At 46.0% G+C, this 15,018-nt stretch overlaps 1 protein-coding gene across 1 annotated transcript; it reads right to left on the minus strand.

Annotated features, from left to right (window-relative positions):
* Positions 1-6,780: 6,780 nt before the first annotated feature.
* LOC103238357 (keratin, type II cytoskeletal 6A) lies at positions 6,781-12,516 on the minus strand. The gene is made up of 9 exons (XM_073021336.1): positions 11,748-12,516; positions 10,606-10,820; positions 10,212-10,272; positions 9,957-10,052; positions 9,668-9,832; positions 9,041-9,166; positions 7,978-8,198; positions 7,727-7,761; positions 6,781-7,612 (listed from the first exon to the last, which is right to left on the minus strand). The coding sequence occupies exons 1-9, from the start codon at positions 12,285-12,287 to the stop codon at positions 7,377-7,379; spliced, it is 1,695 nt and encodes a 564-aa protein (XP_072877437.1). The 5' UTR covers positions 12,288-12,516; the 3' UTR covers positions 6,781-7,376.
* Positions 12,517-15,018: the final 2,502 nt, after the last annotated feature.

Below are 15,018 nucleotides of genomic sequence, written 5' to 3' on the forward strand. Positions count from 1 at the left end.
CACTGATCTGTGTGCTGGAGCAGATGGTAAGTGTTCTCCATGAGTTCCACCCACTAGGGGCTTGCTGGGCTGTGGGGAAGATAGAACTGACACGTGTGAAACAGGCATCATGTAAAATGGTATATAAGATAATTTAAAAATATAGGCCAGGCGCAGTGGCTCACGCTTGTAATTCCAGCACTTTGGGAGGCCGAGGTGGGCAGGTAGCTTGAGCCTGGGAGTTTGAGACCAGCCTGGGCAACATGGCAAAACCCATCTCTACAAAAAATACAAAAATTAGCTGGGTGTGGTGGTGTGCACCTGTGGTCCCAGTTATGCAGGAGGCTGAAGCGGGAGGACGGCTTGAGCCTGGGAGGTGAAGGCTGCAGCGAGTTGTTATTGTGCTACTGCACTCTCTCCACGGTGATAGAGTGAAACCCTGTCTCAAAAATAAAAAAATAAACCAATGAAATTCAGACTGTGAGTGGTGCAGTCTCTGGATGGACCTCGAGTGCTTCAGAGGACCCTTGCTCTCCTGCTGGCTCCAGATGCCCCATCTCAGGCACACACAGGAGCATGGTGGGAAGCAGCGCCAAGCGCAGGAGGGGAGGCCGAGGCAGCTGGCTGGGTCTAAACATTTCCCACGGATAAATCAGAGTGGATCCACCCACACACACTTCAGATGGGATTGCTGAATGCATTCCCACCTTGTCTCTGTAAAACTCTGTCCAACATAAGGCATCCAGGTGATGCATTGTTTGCTTGTGTGCTTCCATGAATGAGAGCTTCTGTAGCCGTGGAGCTGTGTTTTCCATGATCCTGAGAGGGCAGTCCCTTGGGCACCCAGTCTTGGCCTAGGAATTCCTGCCTCATTCTGAGGTGCATGATGCCCAGCTGACCTATAGGCACTAAATCAGCACACACTGATGATGAGTATGATGACAGTGACAATGAGGTCAGGCAACCGAGAGCCATTATGCAAGGAGTGACTGACTCACCATAAATGGAGAACAGAAACCTCTTCCTGCTCTGCTTTAAGAGGAATAGATATTTGAAAGCCCCGATGCAGAGGAATGAAAAATTAGGGCCCATGACTCATTCTTGCCAAAGAATTAGTCTCTTTGAAGGAGTACTCAGCAGAGGACTCTTCTGATCAGTCAACTCTCTTTGTGTATGTTCAAAGTGCAATTGATTGACATGTCACTTGCAGGAGGGCTTCCAGGGTGTAAAACCAGATATATTACTGGGATGTCATGAGTAAGATAGTTCCCACTGAACAGACCAGGGCTGTGTCTGTGATGCAGGTTACATCTGAGCAGCCAGGACACCACTTTCCTCCCTTCCCAGAAGAGGGTAAAATGGCCCAGAAGCACCACAGGCAGACGCCGGGATGACCTCTGCATGATCCTACCTGTGGGTATTCTGGCTGTGCTCCCATCTGGCGGTGAGGGAGAGGAATTCCTTTTAAAGGAAATGCCTGAAAGTGCTTTTCATTCACCGCCCCCCGGCACTGGTTTGTTAAGCAAGAGTTAGTCAACTTGGGGTGAGCCCAGAGACTAATGAAAATGACCAATGAATTGGGAAACAGAGGTGGGAGCAAAGGGGAAAGGAAGTATGACAGGAGACCAGTGTGTTTCTTTGTTGTTGCTGCTCTTACCATCAGGGAGTAAACTTAATCGGCAAGAAGGATTCCATTTAGGGCTTCTAGATTCTAATGGTGAACAGAAAAATATGCTTCTAAGGGAAGTTGTAGAGATTTCTGTAAATTCTTCCTGGAATGATTTAGGGCATGTGATTCTGCAATAAACGGAGATTTAAAAAAAATCTCTAAGATAAACACCTATACTCTCTACCCCGATAATGCTCTTTAGGCATCGTGGTATTTTACGGATTAAGGATGGAAAATTAAGATGGGTTTCCCTGCATCTTTCAAAATTTCCCCCGGAAGAGACATGCCCACAGAGCCCCTCTGAAGTTGGACCTGCCGTTGCTCATATTCCTTCGTTCTTTGCATCCATTGCCCTTGCCTCTTGATTTATGTGGAGTGTGTGTGCGTGTTCATGTGTATAGTTCTGGCTCTGCCAGGTAAGAGGGATTTTCAAAGGTAAGCACATAAGTCAGTTGAATTCAACGTGCATCTAATAATGTACCTACCCTCCTTTAATTTGTTCTGAAGTATTCAGGACCCTGCTATGCCACAGGTAATCTTAAACTATATTGCTGAGTGACTTTGCTGGGTTTTTGAGTGACATAAGGCACCTACGAACAAATAATGAACTTTTGAAGACATTTTCCAAGGCAAAGGTAACACAGGCTAAAGACAGTTACATTTCACTCATCACTTTCTCATTACTATGGAATGAACAAGAAGTCAGAGTAGGGGAAATAAAGCTTCAGAGACTAGCACAGGTTCCCAGGAGGAGGAAAGACAAAAACAAAGCTTGGAGGGAGTCCAGAGCTGGGGGAGGAGAGAACAGTCGGCTGAGCCAGCTTGGGGGAAAAGCAGGCATTCCTCTTTTTCCCAATGGGGGTTGGAATTTCCAGGTTAAAAGGCGATCATTGCTCTGGCTGATGTCACCATCCAGCAGTTGCTAGTTTAGGTGAGGAGCCAGCTTCTGCATCTGCTCTTAGCACCCAGAGCAGTAGCTCCTTCACTAGAGGGCAAGCAAAGCAAGGAAAGACTGGAGTGGTGGGGAATGCGGTCAGTCTCATCTTATTCATGCTGGCAGCACTCTCCTTCCCTCCTGAGACCAGAGCGGGAGGCAATGGAGCCAGATTCCCTGAGTAAGACCACACCTCCCTAGCATTGCAGAAGAGCCAAGTTCCTAAGATGAGGCAGGTTGTTCCTTGGATCCTGGCTCTGCCTCTTACTCACCAAGTTACTTAACTTTTCTGAGGCTTTGTTTCCTCACCTATAAAATGAAGATAAAGTTTAGCAAGGCTATTGGTTACAAGATCAAGATACATAAATCAATTATTTTCATGCATTACCTTTCAGTAGTTGAAAACATGGTGGAGAGAAAGGAGTTCTAACTCATAACACAAAAACTCTGAGATATCTAGGGATACCTAACAACAACAACAACAACACAATAACAACAACAACAAAATGCACAAGAATAACTAGAAAACACTGAAGACAAACAGTGAGTAGGACTTGCTGTATCAGAAACCAACATGTAAGTAACAGAATGGACATCACCAAGATGGCAGAATAGAAGGTAACCTGCTCATATCTCCCCCCACAACAACAAGAATTCTGCACCCAATCACAGTCCAAAGTCTCTCTGCAGGAGCCTCAGGGTTCAGACATCATTGCACATCCTTGAGCATCGAGGATGTTCACGGAAAAGACCTCACCAAACAGACAAAATAAGGAACCAGAGACTGACCCTAAAGTAACAGAGAAACCAGCATGTAATACAAAGGTTTAGTAATCACAGTGGTGTGATCAGACAAAGCGATCATTGAAATAGAAGAGGAAGTGTATGAATTCAGCATGTAATAAAAGTGGTATTTCAATGGGGGAAAAAGTAGGATGTTTATCTTTAGGTAGCAGAAAAGTATGAAAATGAAAATAGCAATTACCCAAATTCACACTCCTCAGAATTAATGACTATTAATATTTTGTCCTATTTGCTTTTGTCTTTTTTCTCCATGTTAACATCCTTCGATAAACTATAGACATAATAAATACAACGTCCTTTAAAAACAATCCACAGCTCAAGCTTCTGGCAAGATAGTTTACCAGCTAGGGCTGTTATCTCCCTCCCACAGGATGAATCCTGAGAAACTGTAGACACGCATGACAGACACAGATACTAGGAAATATGAACTAGGACCTCACAAATGAAGACACCCCAGGGGCACCCAAGTCTGTTTTGAGCTGATATGGGTTGGGGCAGGTGAGTAGAGCTAAGGCCTGAGGTAATAATGAGGGGGTGGTTTGGAGGAAGGGTCTTAAGCTTGGTGCTTGCCTTTTGTCTACCCCTTATAGGAGAAATCCAAAGCAGCAGCTCAATCACCTGTGTCCTTGTCTGTGGTTCAACATAAAGGTGGTTGACTTCATAGTCAGGGTTGCTAGATTTAGCAAATAAAACTATAGGATGTGCAGTTCAGATTGAATTTCAGATCAGCTACAAATTTCTTTTTAGTTTAAGTGTGTTTCATACACTATTTGGGACATACTTAGACTATGAATTTTTGTTGTTTATCTGTAGTTCAACTTTAACTGGGATTTGAGTTGCAATGGTTCATGCCTATAATTCCAGCACTTTGGGAGGTTGAGGTGGAAAGATCACTTGAGCCCAGGAGTTTGAGACTGGCCTGGGCAAATAGTGAGACCCTATCTCTACAAAAATTACAAAAAAGAAGAAATTAGCTAGGCATGGTGGCGCATGCCTGTGGTCACAGGTACTCAAGAGGCAGGAGGGTCACTTAAGCCTGGGAAGTCCAGTCAGCAGGGAGCCATGATTGCACTACTGTACTCTAGCCTGGGTGTTAGAATGAGACTCTGTCTACAAACAAAACACAACAAAATTAACTGGGCTTCTTCTATTTGTCTGGACAACCCTATTCACAGATGACTCGAATGCCTGCTCCAAGTCTCAAGCCAGCCGGCATCTAGTGGGCCTCTCAGAGTTGGTAAGCATCTGGACTACACTTGAGGGTAGTGAGGGACCCTGCCAGTAGCCTGCTGTCCTGGAGTTTTTCACCTGAGGAGGGAGAATGACTTTGCCTGGCACACTGGGAAGTTGTCCTAACAGCTTTCGGGACTTGTACAACGTGGCAGTTCCTACGCTGTGCTTCCACCATGCCTTTGACTTCAAACCCTAGACTACAATGATAGAAAGGGAGGGGGTCACTAATTCCCCAAGGTCTCCTCTAGCTCCAAAGCTTCTGCTAATGACCTGCGCAGCGGCAAGACCCTTGCCCACCCGCAGACAACCATGGGAAGAAGGCCAGACCTCAACTGCAGTAGTGACCCACAGGAAAGAGTCACTGCTGTGGCATCAAATGGGAAAAATATGACCATAGCTGAAAGGATTGCTGTTGTTCTTCTGGAATTTCCCCTCACTTTTTATTCTTCTGCTCACAGATAAGACCTGATTAGCCAGGGTGTAGAATAAGCTTGTATAAACATAGCCTAAAAGATAGAGATTCTGTTTCTATCTAAAAGTGAAAATTACAACCCTGGTGTTGATACCTGGTCAATTTGAATGAACGTCCAAGCGTCAATTTTTGCTTGTCAAAATTATCATGAAAGTTTACAGTTAAAATGTGCATGGTTTTTTTGTTTTGTTTTGTTTTGTTTTTGTTTTTGCATCCTGTTATCAAATGAGGAACTCCCTTAACCTTCATTACCCAGGCTGGAGAGCAGTGGTGCAATCATAACTCACTGTACCCTCAGACGCCTTGGCTCAAGTGATTCTCCTGCTTCGGTTTCCTAAGTAGCTAAAACTACAGGTGTGCATCACCATGCAACTAGTTTTTTAGTTTTTTGTACAGGCAGGGTCTGGCTATGTTGCCCAGGCTTGTCTCACACTCCTGGACTCAAGTGATTCCTGCCTTAGCCCCCGAAAGTGTTGGGATTACAGGCCTGAGCCACTGTGCTCAGGCTCCATGTTGATCTGAGTGTCGTCTGTCAGCATGCACCATGTCATCTCGTGGACCATGTCATCTCTGCCAGCAGCAACTCAACACAAATTCTCTAATTTTATAAAGAAATTTTGTGAATTTATTTTATTGACTTTTTTTTGACAACTTCACTTTTTCTAAGAGTTGTTGAGGTATAATGTACAGATAGTCGAAGTCACTGTTTTTAGGTGTACAATCATAAACATTATAACCAGCCTTTCCCAAGATAAGTTATTTTTTTTCTTTTTCTTTTTTCAATGGAGTTCATGCTTTTTGTCCAGGCTGGAGTGCAGTGGCATTATCTCGGCTCACTGCAATCTCCGCCTCCCAGGCTCAAGTGATTCTTGTGCCTCAGACTCCTGAGTAGCTGGAATTACAGGTGCATACCACCATGCCCAGCTATGTTTTGTATTTTTAGTAGAGGCAGAGTTTCTTCTTGTTGACCAGCTGGTCTCAAACTCCTGGCCTCAAGTGATCCACCTGCCTCCACCTCCCAAAGTGCTGGGATTAACAGGCGTGAGCCACCAGCTCCGGACCCTAGATAAGTTCTTAAATTCTGTCCGTGTATCTTTGAGTTGTGTCAAAACCATTCCAACACACACGGCACCGCACTGCTTCAAATCCACACACTGAGATTTGAGGATGCCCCTTTACTGTATCTATTAGTTTGAATGATTAATTTTAGAAGTTATATCAGAGCAAGCATTGGTGGCAAATGCTTAATAGTCTTAATAATCATAGAGTCAGAGCAAGCAGTTGCTTCTTACCAAGTGTTTCTGATCTACAGGGTCAGTGCAGTGTTTCCCTGGTGGTGGGGAGCCAGGGAGTGAGGGAGCCTCAGAGACCAGTGTGGGGCCAAGCCACCAAATGATGGGGCTGAAAAATAAAAAATATAAATAAATCTTAGTTATCAGATTATGCTGATCCAGATTCCAGGACTTAGCTTCCCTTTTTATTCTGATGCTTTCTAAAAGACTCCATTTGTGGAAAAAGCCCTGAGTGGTGAGGGCTGAGTAGTTGGTGATTGTCCACCAGAGTGTGCGACAGAATCACATAATGCTGACTGATGGAGTAGGCTATGGAGGAGGAGCTCCCGACTCATCCTCCATGATGACTTGTCAGTGGGGAGAGGAGCAGTTCCCCAAAGATGAGAAACCATTTGTGTGGTGAGAATGTTTCTAAACCAGGATGTGGTCAGCAATACAATCTAACACAACATGTTCACATTCTCAATCTGCTTTATTCAACAGAATGAAAGAAGGCAAAGAGAGCAGAGGAAGCGGTGCAGGAATGCAGACTGCATCGGAGGGTACATCACATGCCATTCAGGGACACTGCAAGAGAAGATCAGGACAACTGATTTGTCAGATGGGAACTCCTGAGTGTAGCTATAATGGGCAGGACAGTTAGCAATTAAAGAGAGGACTCCTTGTCCGCAGCTGGACTTAGACTGAGTTTCAGTTCTCATGGGGGTATGGGTCATTTTCTTCTCAGAATTATGGCAGACTCAGATACCTGTAATAATATGGGAGCATAAAAAGGACACTTGCATGTCTGAGTGATGATAACTGTTGCCCTGATGGTGAGCAACAGGAGCTCAGAGGAACAGGTACTGATGAGAAGAAAAGTGAGGGCATCTCAGCTCTGCCTGGGAGGGCAGGGGAGACTGGAGGCCAGGGGAGGACAAGCAACATGAGGAGAGGGCTCTGCAGCCAGAGAGGGGCCTGAGGACTGTTGGACCGAGAGCTGGTGGCAGCAATTCAGTGCTTGTAGCTCTTCCTGCTGGAGGAGGAGGTGGTGGTGTACTTGATGGTGGAACTGCCGCCTCCAACAGAGCTGAGGCCACCCCCAATGGCTCTGCCGCTACTGGAACTGAAGCCACCTCCAACGCCAAGACCACTGCCATAGGAGTAGCTGCTTCCTCCACCCAGGCCTAAGCCACTGCCGACACCGCTGGCACTGCCATAGCCACTGGAGACGGTGGATTGTACCACAGCTGTGGTGGGGAGGGGGACAAGGACACAAGAAGCCACGGTGAGCTCATCCTGTCAGCCTGAGCCCAGTCAGAAGAGTGCAAGGGCAGGGGAGGAAGGCAAGCAAAGGTACTTACAGATGTTGACTTGTCCAACGCCTTCGCCATTCAGCCTGTGGAGAGGAACACAGGGAGGGTGAGACCTCAGAGAGCCCTTCCCCGGAGGAGCATGGGAAGCCTTGGTGGCTGGAAGAGTCTACAGGAAAACTTTTAGTTTTCTCCCAAGAAGAGCAATTATGGTCTTGGGCAGTGCACCTTAAAGTTGTGCTCAGTGCCAGGAACGTTGAAGATACACTCAGCTGTTGGAGGAAGCCGCGTCAGTTACCCACCTGCACTCCTCGCCCTCCAGCAGCTTGCGGTAGGTGGCAATCTCCACGTCCAAGGCCAGCTTGACATTCATCAGTTCCTGGTACTCCTTCAGCAGCCGGGCCAGGTCCTGCTTGGCCTTCTGCAGGGCGTCCTCCAGCCCTTCCAGCTTGTTCTTGGCATCCTTGAGTGCCATCTCTCCACGCTGCTCAGCATCAGCAATGGCAGCCTGCAGGTTGGCACACTAAGACGGGAAAGGAATGGAAAGAACTTGTCATCTGGTCTTCCAGAGGAGACTAAACCTGGCTGGTTCTTTTCCAGCGAAGAAGGTACCAGGAACCCAGAATTGATGGTAAATGAGCTCTGACACTTCCTGTCTAGCCTTTTTACTATCTTCAAATTTTTTACGTCTGGAGTCACATGATAAAATCCTGTGCCGCTTTGTGTTAACTCCCCTGCCTAAAGATGTGGGTGATGACCCATGGAAGATGCCAGAGTGGACACAAGACCAAGGACATTAAGTGTTGTCTCCAAAGCAAAACCAAAACCATTTTTGACGATCTTGTATGGATGCCACAATAATTTGCAAACATTGTCAACTGAGGTGATGAGTTTTCACATGAGGCTGTTGAGACCTTGCCTTCCTCCTGCCTCACATTCTCTCACCCGCTTGGGCCATGTTTTCCTTTCTCATGGCCCTGGTTTCACTTTCTTTTTCACCGTGAACTTTGAGCAGATTTTCAGCAATGTTACTCATGCTTTCTGACCTGACACCTCACCCAACTAGGTCCTTTGCAATTCCAAAGTCAATCAGTCTTCTTACATAAGCCTTTCCAATGCCTCTAGACTATACTTTTACATCTTTGACCAGGTGAGAGTGCTTCTGCCCAGGTGATTGTTTCATGTCCTTGGGTGTGATCCATGTCTCTGAGCCAGAGTGTTCTCACTGAGCCTAGTAACTGCATGTCTTTCCTTCTCTGCTTATCACTCGATTCCCAAATAATTTTACTAAATGATGGTTGACTGCTGCCTCATGGCCTAATAAAAAAAAATGATGCTTTTCTCCTCCATTGCCCCTCACTATACCTGCTTCTTGACGTGGTCGATCTCAGATCTCAGCCTCTGGATCATGCGGTTGATCTCAGCAATCTCCTGCTTGGTGTTGCGCAGGTCGTCCCCATGTCTGCCCGCTGTGACCTGCAGCTCCTCGTACTGCAGCCCAGAGGTGGAGAGAGAGACAGTGTCTACGGGTTCTTACCTGGCTAACGATGACTTTCACTTGTGTATCATGCATGTTATGAAGTGGACCTAATGGCTTCTCCCCAAGAAACTTGAGGAAAAGTTGATATTATGTGGTGGATGGATAATAAACTCTGCAGTCACAGACAATCCTCATTATGGCACCGCTGCCTGCCTAGTTTCGTTAGGGAGTAGAAATGTTCTGTACCATTTTCTAAAAGTCAGCAATCAGGATGAAGCTAAATGCAGAGATGACTATGTCATTGTCTATGGTAGCTTTCCTCCTGTGTTGGGTTCTTTTTCCTTCTTGACTTGGGCATAAGTTCCGCAAACGTCTACTCTAATAGTGCAGGTGCACGTTCTGTGAGAGGACCCTGGCTTCCTGTAAGGGGATGTCCCTAATGAAGTCTGCAGTTCTCTGGCATTCAGAGCTGGACACAGGGATTCCTCAGCGGCTACCCACACCCTGCTCACCTTGCTCTGGTACCAGGACTCGGCCTCAGCCCGGCTCCTCTGAGCAATCTCCTCGTATTGGGCCTTGACCTCAGCGATGATGCTGTCCAGGTCCAGGTTGCGGTTGTTGTCCATGGACAGCACCACGGATGTGTCTGAGATGTGGGTCTGCATCTGGGACAGCTCCTGCAGAACAGAAGGTCATAAGATCAACTTCACTTCTGACATTTACAGAGATACCCAGCCCTATACATCTTCTCCCCTTTGCAGACCCCATCAGAGTAAACAGAAGGACAGTGGAGATGCTTACTGCTTCATACAAGGCTCTCAGGAAGTTGATCTCGTCTGTGAGAGTGTCTGCCTTGGCTTGCAGTTCAACCTTGTTCATGTAGGCAGCATCCACGTCCTGGGGAAAGAGCCAACAACCTGGAGCTACCTGAGCGCAGCTTCCCAACTTACCCACCTTCTAGTCCCCCTACCGATTCTCCTCTCCCAGGTGAGTGACGACACAGAACCACTTCTGTCCTTCTAAGTGAATTTGAACCTCACGGCTTCATCTGCTCACCTTCTTCAGAGTCACAAATTCATTCTCTGCTGCTGTGCGCTTGTTGATTTCATCCTCATATCTGCAGGAAGAAAGGCATGGGATATATTTGAGCCAGTGGGTAGGATGAAACAGAAAAGCAGCCTGGGATCCAACATTTTCCTAAATGGAATATGTTCTAACTGAGCTTTCCTGTCATAGAGCGCCTAAGGGACGATTTTTGCTTCTCCTAAATTTGTCACTTCTTTAATCTCCCTATCCTCCCATAACCATTTGTGGTTCTTGCAGGTTTGCTCCTAGGGACTAATTTGTGCTTTCCATTTCCATGGACATGGGTTGTTAGGAATCCCACCCCCATCTGGCCCTGGTCACCCAATAGTCTTGAAGCGTGTGCTGCAGGAAACTGAGTCCTCACTTGTTCTTGAAGTCCTCCACCAGGTCCTGCATGCCTCTGAGCTCCGAGTCCAGGCGGCCCCGTTCCCCGACGATGCTGTCCAGCTGCCTCCTGAGGTTGTTGATGTACTGCTCGAACAACGGCTCCAGGTTCTGCCTCACGGTCTTGGTGCCCTGCTCCTGCAGCAGGGTCCACTTGGTGTCCAGAACCTTGTTCTGCTGCTCCAGGAACCGCACCTGGAGGGGAAGCAAGATGGTCATTTTCCAGGCCAAGGAAGGAAGAAAAAGTGTCTGATATCTGGTTTCCTGGCAGGTCCAGGAGGTCCCCATGGTGCTGGGCTACTACAGTGCAAGTAGAGAGGCTCAGGCTGGGCTCGCCTCCCCCAGTCCCTTCTCCTTTGCACCCCACCAATCTCACTAGAGAAATTGTCCCACGGACCATTGAGGTGTGTGTTCTCACACTGTAAGCTATTAATTGTATCAGTGAGTTTCAACATTTCTTCTTTTTCTCTTTCAAAGCACAGTCACAAATCTAGTTTAAAAATACTATTTACCTGATGTGTTGTACAGTTTTTGTTACTGATAGGACCTCAGTTAGGAGGGATATTAGATGTTGCCTTATGATTAGATTCCAGTCTAATTTCCGATTTAGTGTGGTGTCTCCTCTCAAATATTCTGATGTTATGATCATTCTCTGTTTTTAAAATTAATTAGCATTTCTCCAGATTTTATAGTCGTTTCTATATCCTTTTTATTCTTAATCCACCCAGATCATCTTTTCCTTTTCTTTCTAAATGATTTCCTCTTACTCAGACCTCAGAGTGTAATTTACCAGCCCATATACTCCTGGCATTTGCTTTGTAATCTCTTAGACACTTTAGAGGGAAGAGTTAACCTACTCCACTCTCTGATGGCCTCATCTGTGCTTCAGGGTTGTGAAAAGTTGTGGCTTTCCCTAGGCAGGAGTGAGAACCAATCCGGGGATCCCATGTGGGAGTGATGCCCGTCCCTGCTGCCGGCTGTGCACCGGAAGCCACGTGCACTCTCTGCAGAGCTGGGCTGAGTCCCCTTCTCCCTCCCTCCGAGGTCTCCCTGGCAGGAATGTGTTGTTCCTCTGGTCTGGGGACCCTGAAGTGCCCCGTGGAGGGCATGACCCTGGCTCACCTTGTCGATGAAGGAGGCGAACTTGTTGTTGAGGGTCTTGATCTGCTCGCGCTCCTCGGCCCGCACCCGCTGGATGGCGGGGTCGATTTGCAGGTTGAGGGGAGTCAGGAGACTCTGGTTGACGGTGACCTCTTGGATGCCTCCAGGGGGGCACACAGGGAAGCCAGGGCCCCCAAAGCCACCAGCAAGGCCGGCTCCACCACCCAGGCCAAAGCCAATGCCGGCTCCACCACCGAAACCAAATCCACTCCCGGCGCCACCAAAGCCATAGCTGCCTCCGGCTCTGCTGCCATAGCCGCCACTGATGACACAGCTGCCCCCTCCAATGGAGATCCTCTTGGAGCCCCCCAGGCCATACAGGCTGCGGCTGCCAAAGCCAGCTCCTCCACATGCGCCACCCAGGCCACCACTGCCCCTGGAGCGGGACACGGAGACGCTGCTGAAGCCAGAGCGGCTGACCCCAGGGAGCCTGGCTGAGCCGGCACTGAAGCCCCTGCGGCTGCTGCTGTGGCTCCTGATGGTGGTGGATGTGCTGGCCATGGTTCCAGGAGATGAGAGAGCTGAGGAGAGCGTGAGAGGCTGGAGGTGAGAGGGAAGAGAAGCAGGACAAGGAATAGGCCTCCAGCAGCAGCTTATATATGGAGAGCATGGGCTGGGCCCAGTCCTGGAAGGTGAGCTTGCAGGTTGGGAAGGGCTGGGCTTTACAAATAGTGAGATCACACCTGCATTATTACAAAAGTTATGAAATACCGAGATTGCATTTTTCGCTTCCTTTAGTCAGGGAAAATGTTCCTGCCTCCAGCTTTGACTGGAGATCTCAGCACAATAAGAACATTCTCAGTTCATGAAGTTGGAGTTAGTCACTGTCTCTAGCAAAGGTTCTGCATGCTAGGCTGTTTATCAGCATGCCCCGAGTGTTCTCCTCTTCCCAGTCTGACTTTCTTCCAGCAGATATATTGGAGATCACACGCACTGTATTGCAAATGGTTTAACAGAAAAATTACCATTTCCCCATAATTGTTTCACCTTTTAGGTGCAATTTTAAACAGGTAGAGAAGCAGAACACTGCAGTGGGCCTGTATATACCTGTCACCTGCTTCCATGATGATTAACTCATGGCCCGCCTAATTTCTTTCATACTTCAACCCAATTTCCTCTTCCATTCTAAATTGTTTGAAAGCAAATTCCAGAAGTCATATTATGTCTTCAACAAATAATTCAATATTAATATCTAAATAATAGGTCCTTTAAAAAAACCAAAAAGCTTTTTTTGTATGTTAAAATTTACATACTAATTAAAATGAACAAATGTCTATTTAGTCTTCAAACAGTCCTGTTTTTGATATATATTTCTTATATTTTGGTGTCCCAATCAGGGTCGAAATAAGCTCTATAAACGTAGTATTTGAGTGATATATCCTTTAAATCATTGAAATTTAGAAATCTCCCTTCATTTCTTTATTTTATTTGTTAAATAAAACAGGTCAACTGTTCGTTGTACTTTTTCATTCTTGGGGTTTTTCTAATTGCATACCCCTATTGTTTCCTTTAATATGTGACTCTAACCTTCATATTACATATTAAAATTAGAAGCTTATTAAGATTCTCTCTATGTTTAAACATTCTAGATGTAGATGTAGTAGATTGCCCATTTAAATTTTGAATAGTACTACTTGCACAATTATTTACATGTTTACAAATTGAATACATGATACATGTTTTAAAAATTTTTTTGTAAAACATGCTGAACAACAAAATAATGTAGTTCAAGGCCATTCCCCAATTACCCAATTCCTATCTGTGGAGGAAGTAATATTAGCAGTTCCTTGTGTATCCTTGTGTCTTTACTTGGATATTTTTCCGTGCTTTTCCTGGGCCATGGGTGATATGTCTGTGCATATGTGTTTGTGTCAATGTGCGTTTGTATGAGTGAGGAAGAGGTGGAGGGAGCTGGCGTATGTAGAGAGGGAGCCTGCATTGTAGAAAGGTATATAAATAAATACATGACTGTTTTGTGTGTATGTGTTTGAGTGTGTTTTATGTATATAAAATACTTCATGTGTTCATATATACAAAACATAAAAATATTGTCTTTTCCAATTGTGATTGCGTTGTGTCTGCTTTGTCTCCCATGTCTATGTTTTCTGATTCTCTTTTTAACAGGCTCTAATCTCTTTTTCATAGTGGTTTGCTTTTCCCAGTTATTCTGGGACATTTCCTCCAAATGTCCATTACTGTCTCTTCACCAATGTCTTTCCTTCTTACGCTGCTTTCAGTTTGGCCTTCATTTTTCTTTTCTTTTCTTTTTTTTTTTTTATACAGAGTCTTGCTCTGTCACCCAGGCTGGAGTGCAATGGCATGATCTCAGCTCACTGCAACCTCCGCCTCCCAGGTTCAAGCAATTCTCCTGCCTCAGCCTCCCGAGTAGCTGGGATTACAGGCACCCGCCACCATGCCTGGCTAATTTTTGTATTTTTAGTAGAGACGGGGTTTCAGCATGTTGGCCGGGCTGATCTTGAACTCCTGACCTCGTGATCCACCACATTGGTTTCCCAAAGTGCTGGGATTACAGGTGTGAGCCACCGTACCTGGCCAATTTGGCCTTCATTTCTAAGCATGGCTTTGATGTTTTCTTTACCTCTTTTCTGCGCTCCACAAATGAATATTTTATCTTTTACTGTCTCACTATATTTTCTCTTCTTTTTCCCACTTCATAGTGTTTATTTTTCAGTATTTTGTTGTGCCTTTTTCTGTTGAGTGTTCTTTATGAGTCTTTTTTTTTTTTTTGCCTACTTTTTTCAATTTTGAATGCACAGATCTTTTGCGAGTCCTGGAATGGTTCCTTTCTGACTAGAGCTGATTTTTAATGAGATGAGCCCCCTCTGGACCTGCCATTTGTAGAAAGTATTCTGGGAGGAGGAGCCACGGCCATATCCAGGCTAACAGGAGCTCTGATTGTGACACAGGGCTGTGTGAATAGTTCTTTTATTCTTTCATTCAGCCAAACCAATAAATATCACTGCAGAGTGGCCCACAATTCACAGCCTCTCTGTTTTCTTTGCCTCACAACAAAATGCTGCTAGTGGACCTTGTCTCTCTTCTTATTCAACTTTGCCTTTGTAGTTTCTTGAAACTTCATGACAAGCAGGGTCCTGGCTCATGCTCACACACCCAGTTGTGATAGTTGCAAATAAGGGATTCTTGGATTTTCACATGAGGACATGCCCTTTACATTGATTTAGTTGAGGGAAATGAGTCAACTATGCCTGGC

This window comes from Chlorocebus sabaeus, chromosome 11 (assembly GCF_047675955.1).
Source record: "Chlorocebus sabaeus isolate Y175 chromosome 11, mChlSab1.0.hap1, whole genome shotgun sequence".
Classification (NCBI taxonomy): Eukaryota; Metazoa; Chordata; class Mammalia; order Primates; family Cercopithecidae; genus Chlorocebus; species Chlorocebus sabaeus.

Bases quoted from the DNA above. Each gene is read 5' to 3' on its own strand.
- LOC103238357 (XM_073021336.1), bottom strand. From the start codon at position 12,287: ATGGCCAGCACATCCACCACCATCAGGAGCCACAGCAGCAGCCGCAGG. The intron at 10,821-11,747 runs GTGAGCCAGGGT...CTTCCCCTCCAG, and splicing joins TCGCCTCCTTCATCGACAAG to GTGCGGTTCCTGGAGCAGCA. The intron at 9,167-9,667 runs GTGAGCAGGGTG...TCTGGGCTGCAG, and splicing joins AGTCCTGGTACCAGAGCAAG to TACGAGGAGCTGCAGGTCAC.